The sequence below is a fragment of the Pteropus vampyrus genome, unplaced genomic scaffold (assembly GCF_000151845.1).
Source record: "Pteropus vampyrus isolate Shadow unplaced genomic scaffold, Pvam_2.0 Scaffold9, whole genome shotgun sequence".
Lineage (NCBI taxonomy): Eukaryota > Metazoa > Chordata > Mammalia > Chiroptera > Pteropodidae > Pteropus > Pteropus vampyrus.
Window position 1 is genome coordinate 867409 of NW_011888790.1, and position 9947 is coordinate 877355.

Genomic DNA, 9947 nt, shown 5'->3' on the forward strand with positions numbered 1-9947 from the left:
CTTGAAGTCCAGCATAACTCATCAGAATTGGAAACCACCTAGGGATTTGAGGCAAAAGACTTGATGATAAAAAGTGTTTGTTCTTCAGGAACCTGCAGCTACATGAGATGACTGTTGGAGGGGTCAAGGTATACTGGTCATCTGTCATTTTGTCTTCCCAGCACCTTCCTTCTTTATGAAACTTTCCTCTTCCTGTTACCACAGTGCCCCATCCTTAAAAAGAAGATACTGTTTCCATGAAATTGATGATGATTAAGCTTTAGTCCCCTCACTTGCACAAGTTCCTTCCAAAGTCTTAGGAGAGGCCCTAACCATGTGCTCACATGGTCAAATGTTTTTATAAAATATGTAAAAGAAAGACCTTTCAACCACCATCATTTAAGACCATAGGCTCTTCCCACATCAGTTTTTCTTTGGTCTCACTTCCCCTCTTGGGAGTGGCCATAGGCACTTAATATATGTGATTTCTTCTGCCCAGGTTTCTTCAGAGTGCTGCAGTCATTGTAGTTGGTGTTTTAACTCTTTTTCTTAAAGAGGGCTCTGCAGATTATATGTAGTCCCCACAAAACCTAGAATCCACCCCTGCCCTAGCCAGAGCTGACTGGTCTAGGGGTAGACTTCTGATCCAAGTTGGGCCGATCAGTGTCTCCCCCTAGACTCGTGACATTTGGACCCGAGAGGCAGAGCTAGGAGTCTTTGGAGCTGGCTGGACCCTAGAAGAAGGTCCTTCACAGGCTCTTAAGGCCCTAGAACAGGCCCCTGGTTTCTGGTCTCCACTATTTGGTTCTTCTGTTCCCCTATTGATTCTCTAAGAGATTCCAAAACCCTTCCAGTGACCTTCTTTTGGCATTAAGATAGGCAGAATCATTTTTTTTACTTGGAAGCTATGAACCTTTACTAATACATAAATGTTTAAGACCCCAGTCATCATAGACACTTCTAATAGTAGTCATTTCACAGTAGCTTGTATATAAAGTCCTTCAGCCATTTAGCACAATGTATATCTATCTATCTGATGGCATGATCAGCAGTGCTTGTCAGTTGAGGGACACTTTTAAAAGCAACACTACAAAAAGAATGCATCTGCTTTGTTAACTGCAAGAAATTCAGTTATATTTGTCAAATCCTATCTCAGTGGGGAAGACTGCTAAGCTTATGTAAAAATTATCCACAAAACCTGAGAGACGTATTGGTGTCTTGTTGATTTAGTTTTATCTCACATTATTGGTTTTGGAAAATGTCTACACTTTAGGTTTAAAATAAAAATTGTATATATGTATATGTAAACTTTGGTTCAATTTATGTTTCATTAAATTATTATGTTTCATTCCGGTTTGGAGATTAGTCTTCACTTTACACTAGTTTTTCAAAATATGACACTAAAGTCCATAAGGTCTTTTTTATGATTCTAGAGCTGCAGTGACTAATTTGGTGTAGCCAGTTGTGGCTATTTAAATTTAAATTTTAAAAAATTAATTAATTAAAAATCACTTGTAGCACTAGTCACATCTCAAGTGTTCAGTGGCCACAGGTAGCTGGTTGCTACTGTGTTAAACATAATTAGACTAGATATAGAACAATGCCATCACTGCAGAAAGTTCTATTGGATAGTGCTGTTCTAGAATGTACCTGAAACTAAGGAACTAATAATAACCCGATTCATTTTAGAGCTTTAGCTACTAATACAGTTCACCACTGTCACTCTGCTCCCGTTAGCACTATTCATTTAGAGTTTGATAACCTTCCTCTTTCATCTAAATATAAAAAGTACAATTCAGAGTGCTAACTGTGGCCCATATAAGCACACATGTATAGTATTGAGAAAAGCCTCTTTCCCTCTGTATCTCCAGAAAAGTTGGGCCTAATTAGGAGCCCTGTTAAAAGTGTGATGATTAAACTAAGAATTTTTATTATAAATGATTTGCAATTTTGAGCTTCCTTTGTTAAGATGATTCAGTTGATTGGAGTGTGAGCACCTTTGCCACATGACACAAATATTCCCTAGGCTTTCACCCAAGAGGTTCGGCATCGGCCCTAATAATTATCTTCATTTAAATGGTCCGTAGTTAACGTGTGCTACTTCTCTAGGCATGACATCATCATTAAGATTAAGGAGTTTAGTAATGACTATTGTCAGATAGATGGTCAGACAGCTTTGAGCCTGTCTCTTGCTTCAGGACCACATATTACAGAACGCCTAGGAGGTGAACTATGGGAGTCTGAATCCAGGGAACAAGCAGCTTGGAGAACAGGAAGCATCACTGTCAGCATGCTGGAAAGGGGGACTGTTTTCTCTCCTCTGTGTGCTATGTATGACCCCTGTGACAGCGGCAGTTTTGTTTTCAAAAGTCCTTGCATAAAAGTGCCAGATGATACCTTCAGAGATGAAGGTAAAACACAAGTATGTAGAGGTGTAATTCTGTGAGTAGCCATGCACATGGACACAAGGTTGTTTTTTAAAAACTCTTCACTGCTTTTAACATCATTTGCAAAGTTTCTAAGAATTTAAATGTCATAAAATTTCTACCTGTAATTGGCCTCTTTAATATGTGTTTTTGTCTTCTTGAGAGAATTAAAAAAGCCAAGAATAATTATGCCTGTGGACAAGGATAAATATGTATTTAAGGCAAGCAGCACCAGTTAGATCTTCTAATTAGTGTGCCAAGAGACTGGGTGAGCACCCAGGGATTTAACAAGTCTGCTAATTACAACAACTTCTACAAACTGTTGTCATGCCATAGAGTGTTAGTGTGAAAAAGTGCTCGTCCACGAGAGTGTACAAACACTGAGTATGACTTGGAGTGAAATCTAGTGACGAGTGAATGGGCTGGTACAGCCCCGTCTAGCTACACTGGACAGATGACAGAAGTAGAAGGTCCTCTCCAGGAGCCACCTTGGACCACATTCTACCCTTCTCCTAGGCTACAGGTGCAGTCTTCAGAGCTAATTGCTTTCCTGCTGTGTGCCCAGCCCGGCTCACATTATTTCATGTTAATAAAAGGACCCTGTGAAGCTAATAACAGAGATGAGGAAATTGATGCTCACGAAGGTTAAGTGACTTGCAGAGGTCACACAGCCAGGAAAGTTAAGAGCCAAGATTCAAACCTGAGCTTAGCTAAGTCCAAAGTCCATGTTCTTTTTCACTGCTTTTCACCAACTCCCAATCATAGGATCAATACCCTAAAGGGCTCCTTTACATACATGTACATGTCATATACATGTACATATATATATATAAGACCATGAAAGTAAACAGTGTAATGCTAAACTATATGTTCTATTTTATTTTTATCCATTCATCCTTTGATTTTTAAAACTAATTCACAAGAAACATTTAGGTAAAGCCCAAAATGTGGAACATAAAAGCAAGGAAGCTTTGCTCGAGACAGGTGAGTGCTGGGCGCCCTGACTTCTCACCCTCCCCCTCTCTCCCCACTTCACTGTGGATTTTCCAGATCTCCTTGGGCACAGCAGAAAAATCCCCTGCACCAATCACTGAGCTCCCTGAAAACAGAATCTAAAGGTGATTTTTCATCTTTTTATCTAGGTATGTATCACAATTCTTAGGTGAAAAGATTCCCAACAAATATTTTTGAATAAAGAATAAATGTTATTATAACTGCAATAAATTGTAATTATCAGGGCGGGACCTTGTAGCTTCCCTTGCTGGTGAGAGGGTTCACAAAGATGACTATCAGAAATTTTCCTTAAGCTAGGATCACAGTCTTTCTGGTTACGCTGCACTTTTTCACCAGGTTTTTCATTAAAATCTGTGGTGTTAGCAAGATTATTAAAGTCAAACAAGAACTAACCAAATGGAATCCAGATTCTAACCCATTCTTTTTTTTAAAACCAATATTTAGTGCGCACCCTCTTTCTTTTTGTCTTCTTTTCTTTTTGCTCCCTCTTTCCTTCCCTCCCTCATTTCTTTCTATTCTTTCCTTCTTTTCTGTATATCCTTCCTTATTCCTGGCAAACTATCCCTTGGCATTGTGCTGCTGATACCAGACTGGTCAGCTCATCCTCACTGTAAAGAACATTATCTTATCAGTATCCCAGTAATCACCAGGATTTTACAAATCAAAACTACAATGTAAAAACACTTTATACTTATAGGACAACTGCGTGTTATATAAAAAGTCAAAAGATAGCAAGTGTTGGCAAAGATGTGCACTGTTGATGGGAATGTAAATTGTTACAGTCATTCTGGAAACCAGTATGGAGGTTCCTCGAAAATTAAAAAACTAAAAAAAAAATTAAAATTAAACTACCATGTGATTCAGCAATCCAAATTGTGGGTATATATCTAAAGGAAATAAAACCATTATCTCAGATATCTACACTCCCATGTTCATAGCAGCATTATTTACAGTAGCCAAGACATGGAAACAACTTAGTGTCTGGCAACAGATGAATGGATAAAGAAAACGTGTGCATGTGCGCACACGCACACGTGCACACACACGCTGCAATATTATTCAGCCTTGAAGAATAAGGAAATTCTGCCATTTGCAACAACATAGATGAACTTGGAGGACATTGTGTAAGTGAACTAAACCAGGCACAGAAAGACAAATACAGCATAAATTCACTTACATGGAATCTAAAAAAGGGGAATTTATAGTAACAGAGAGTAGAATGGTGGTTATCAGAGGCTGGGGGTTGGGGGAAGAGGTAAATGTTGGTCAAAGGGAACAAACTTTCAGTTATAAGATAAATAAGTTCCAGAGACCCAAATGTACACCATGTTGACTATAGTTAATAATAATAATACTTGAAATCTGCAAAGAAAGTAGATCTTAAATGTTCTCACCACACAGAAACACACACACACACACACACACAAAGGTAACTATGTGAGGTGATGGATAATATAATTAGCCTGATTGTGGTAATCATTTTACAACATATACAGATATCGAAACATCACACTGTATACCTTAAATATATACAAATTTTATGTCAGTCATACTTCAGTAAAGCTGGGGAGGAAAAAAGAACATTATCTTCTTTGTCTTATATAGAAACATATCTTTTCATGTGTCACTTTAAGAAATATATTACATACCTTTTTTGTTGTTAGCATTGGCATGATGAAATGGAAATAAGAATTTCCTGACACCTTTTGATCTTTCATACTCTTTTTTCAAAACAGTTGAATAGATGATACGAATGTGTTGGTTGGTTTCTCTATCTTGTGGACTCAAAAATTCTGGGTAATCATCAATCTGAAAAAAAATTGAGCTGACTGAAGACAAATACAATTGCGTATGTATTCTAGTATAAGAAATCCCCCAAAGCTTAGGGTAAGTTTAAACTGCATTCTTTCTATTTTTTCCCCTGGGAAATCATTCCTCTTCTTGTTGTTAGGTTTCCCAATTCCTCCTCTATTTGTTTTAGTCTTGACTAAAAATGTGCTCAGCAACAGAACACAAGAAACTATTTACACTATAGGATTGCTAAATAAATAGTAACAGTGTTTTTGTTAAAATATATCCCTCCTCACTTCCATTTTGAAAAAAGATTATTTAAAAGGTCTCAAAAATGTAAAATTAATTGGGTTTAAACTGGGATTTTTCTATGCTGGAGACAGTGTTCATTCATAGGAACAGCCTACAAAGATTCCATGAATACAGACGTCTAAGTTGAATTATTGGAAATTTTCTGCTCCTAAATAGCTTCCTCTTCTCTCCAAAGTGCTCCATTTTCTATTCTTGATTAAAAAGGGAAAAGGTCTCAATAAATACTTTTCCCAAGGGGTCCCTAAAAAAAAATCACAAAGATTTGTTCTTTTTACCTTATAAAAAGAGAAACGCTTGAATAAGTAGGTTTATTTGGTCTATTTATTACTGTAAATTTCATAGGAAGAGTTGTCTAATCAAAAATGATGCTTGGCCTTCATTAGGTTAAATTTGCATAGGTAAAATAGTATAAATATTTCAGGAATTTAACGGTTTATGGGAAGTCTCTGGAGATTTACCAGTACCCTTCCTATCCATGCTATGCATTTATTATCAGAGTCTTGGCAGTGCTTGACCTTATCATAGTAGGCAATAGCAGTATAATGTTATCAGTCATAATTTCAGCCATTATGTAAAATGTTGACTTGTGACAGCCTTGTTTTTAATTTGAATTTACTACCTTCTAGACTACTAAATTTTTAATGGGGAATTATGTCAGTCTTACCTATGCAGTTTGTAAAAACTACAGCTATCTAGGCCCACTTCAGACTTACTGAATCTCTTTATTTGATATATTTAGTTTGTAGTTGGTATATTCTTGGCATATTATTTATATATGTATATTTATACACACAATATCTCAGCATTGTTATATTCAAGACTCTATATAAATTATGTTCATTGAGTTTTATGAATCAGAGTAACTTTTGCTGATTTTGAGAACAGGCTTCATCACTTTTTTTTTTTTTTTTTTGCAGTGGCTTTATTATCTTTGTTTTGCATGACGTAGGAACAACCAAATTATCCTGTCAGTTGCCTGTTCTTAATATGAAGACTTACCAGACCTTTCACATTTGAAAGTTCTCAATAATAAACTAACCACAGCCATTTGAAGTCTCTATCTACTATAGATAGTTTTTTATTGTAATGCTTGCTTTAAGATTCTACTCTATGCTAAAAGTCAGCGTTTGTGTTTTCAACAAAGGGAAGTCTCAGAGCCTCCTGGAAAAAGGATTGAGCTAGGTTCTTCAAACTATTAACACTTCATGGCTGAGCTGACATTACTTAGACAACTCTCAGATTCTCAGACTACACCAGTAGACTGAGTCAGGATTTCCAGGACTCCAGAAGAAATTTCAGGACCTCAGAATTCACTCAAATTTATAGGTACCTCAGGATAAACTGGTGGTGAGAGTTTCTTGGGCTTGATTTCCCAACCTTCGGAAAGCAAATAGTAAGTTTCTTGAAAGTCTAACCTTATATATATTGTGAAAACATCCAGACAGAAGTTAAATTATGGTCGCAATAGTTGTTCAATACCCTAAATTTTCAAATATATGGTAAATTAACATTTTTGCCACACCTATGTAAATAATCAGGATAATCTAAAAGAGCCTTATTTTGTGTTTAAGAACAATCTTTTCTTTGAGATTATTATGATGGTGGTTGTGGGACAGACTGTCAGGGAAATTTGTGGAAGACTTTGAAATGGGGAAATAAAAGATTAGTAGATGTTCTGTTTAGCTTACCCATCCAGGTTTTCTATGCCTTTCATTGTCAGAGTTATTTTACAATGCTGTGATTTGTAGAAAACTTTTTTATGTGGTTTTTTTTTTTTTTAAAGAAAAACATGTAGAAACTTAAAATTTCTAAGTGGTAAATCCATCAACTTCTGTCCTTTTCATTTCTTCCCTTGATTTATACTTAGAAATGCCTTTTATACCCTGAAATCAGATAAATATTCACCTATGCTTTCCATTTCCTTTCCAGTTTCCTCTTTTACAATTAGTTCTCTAATCCTTCTGTAGTCTATAGGGAGAGTGTTCCTTAAGACTTTGGTCTAACTGGCTGTGATTCCAAGACTATTTAGTATTGATTTGATAAAAAGCATGCTTTAAGTAGAGACTGAATGTAAATGAATATGTAAATATTTCTGAGTCAGGTTGCTGATTAACAGTTTCAGAGGGAGACAGTATTTTTAATAACTTGAATAATAATCACAGTTTATAGAATGCAGCACATACCATCTTATATGATAATACTCACAATAAATCTGTGAAATAGTTATTATTAACTCCATTTTGCAATGAAGAAACAGGTTCAGAGAGTTAACTTCACAAAACTAGTAAATGGTGGAACTAGAATTACAAGACAAAGCAATCTGTTTCCAAAGCCAATTTTACAAAAACAACTAAAGTTTAAGAACACAGCTCTACTAGTGGTCAGTGATAGGGATTTTTTTCAGGGAGAGATAGATGTATTTTTTCTGAAAACAAGACTGGAATCCAAATAGTAATTAAACAGCTGGATTCATTATATCAGAGTTTCTGTCAAATTATGCTAATTCCTTTTTGTGGGAGGAAGTAGAACCAGATCTCTTTTTAGCTGCTGTAATCATCAAATTTGGTTAGCTTTGTCACTCAAGACATAATCCCTTCCTTAAATACGCTATACATACATATAAAATCTTTATGTAAACTTCTTCTGTATTCATTGGCATGGAAATGTCCATGTTATGCTGTAAAGTAAAAGAGATTACAAAACAGTACGTGGAGCATGGCCCCATGCGTGTTAATGCATAGAACACAGTTTGAAATATTGTACAACAAATTTTCTTGTTTGTATGGTTAACTGTTGTTACCTCTGGATGGTGGAATTTGTTAAAAGATAAACTGAGGCATATGTAAAAATTTGAGTTTATTTGAGCAAAAATTGATTTAGATTGGACAGTATCCAATCTAGCAGAGAGAAAGGAGATCTGAGGAGCTGCACAAAATGAAAGACTTGTATAGGCAGTGGAAGTGAGAACAAGGAAGTTATACTAGGCAAAAAAAGGTAGGTTGGTTATTGCAAGGTTACTTTCCTTCAGGGAATGACCAGGGTCTTTCAGGAAGATAGTATCTAACTAGTGCTGATCCGGTTGTAACTGAGTGAAATGCTAGTCTCTCTTTGGCTCCATCTTTTTCAAGCCTGCTTTGTTCCCAAAGCCTCAGTCTAATAGCTTCTAATCATTAGAGGAATTCTGCTTGCAGCTTGAGCTTTACAAAGACAGCTCCTCCCATTTCCTTTTCTCTTGACATAAAAGAAGCCTGAGCTCTGTGCTTTTGTAAAATGGATTTGAGGAACCACTAGGGCTCCCATCTTAGTTGACACCTTCTCAATCAGTAAAACTTTCCTTACTCTAAACTCTAATGTTTTGAGTTTGGCCTTTCAAAGCATCAAGCATACAGACTTTGGACTAGTAACAAGGTGATTCCTGAATGACTGGTTTAAGATTCCATTTCTGGACGAGCCGAAACTGTAATTAAGTCACAGTTTGGCAGTGTAGAGCTTAGCATAAGTGACTTCATTTGGGGCCTGTTGTCTTGTTTTTAACAGATTATAAGTATATAATTTTTATTTATTTTAATTCTAAGAATCATCTACATACTATGTTAAAGAAAGCTGTTTGGCTGATTTTTATTAAAAAAATATTTTGATTGGTAGTCCTGACATCACATAGTCGTAAACACAAATGTGTCCATTCTTTTCTGAAAATTTATCACCAAAGAACTAAATGGGGAAGAGGGGGGATACTAAGGACAATATGATTCATGAAGACAGTTTGCTTACAGCAACCTAACTTTTTAAAAGGCATTTCTATGCACACTATAAGGCCTCCATCACTGTAGGGGAGGTGGTAGATGATTACACTGATGACTGTTACACAGCCAAGGGGATGCATCTGAGTCTGTAAAAGGAGGGATGATGATGGATAAACAAAGTAACTGAACGATAGTAGTCCCAAGTCACTTTTACTTCCCCTGTTCTCTCTTTTTGGCTCATCTAACAATCGTAACCTCAGTAGCAAGACCAAACACATTTTTTTTCAATTTGGACTTGACTTACAAGGACAAAGTGTTAAAATAAGGAAAGTGATTTCTCTCTCTCACTTCCTCTCTCAACTCAACCCCCCTCCACCCTTCAGCACCACTCAGGAGCTAAGGTGGGCTAAATTTATGCATCCAAGGGGAGTAAAGAGTTTTCTGACTAGAAAGCTTCTCTACTGTCAGCACGGGTACTAAGGGCAAGGACATTTAGTCCAATGAATATGCTGTCAGTGCCTGAAGGAAGAAAAGCAAGCTCTTAAAAGGGAGAGAGCTGAACTCAGTCCCTTGCTAGCAATGTATTTTAGACATGGTGTTATCAGGAAGAAATTTTTTCCATTTACATCAGAGACATCTTTAGGAAATTCAAAAGCTAGATCTTCCATATTTCAGCCAAAAG

At 36.4% G+C, this 9947-nt stretch overlaps 1 protein-coding gene across 1 annotated transcript in view; it reads right to left on the reverse strand.

Annotated features, from left to right (window-relative positions):
- CUNH12orf56 (chromosome unknown C12orf56 homolog) overlaps positions 1 to 9947 on the reverse strand; it is a 69372-nt gene that overhangs the window by 39662 nt on the left and 19763 nt on the right. The window contains exons 2-3 of the mRNA XM_011375072.2: positions 5069 to 5228; positions 4597 to 4603 (exon numbers count right to left, since the gene is read on the reverse strand). Of these exons, the coding sequence (XP_011373374.1) occupies positions 4597 to 4603; positions 5069 to 5228 (167 nt within the window). The remainder of the gene's footprint in view (positions 1 to 4596; positions 4604 to 5068; positions 5229 to 9947) is intronic.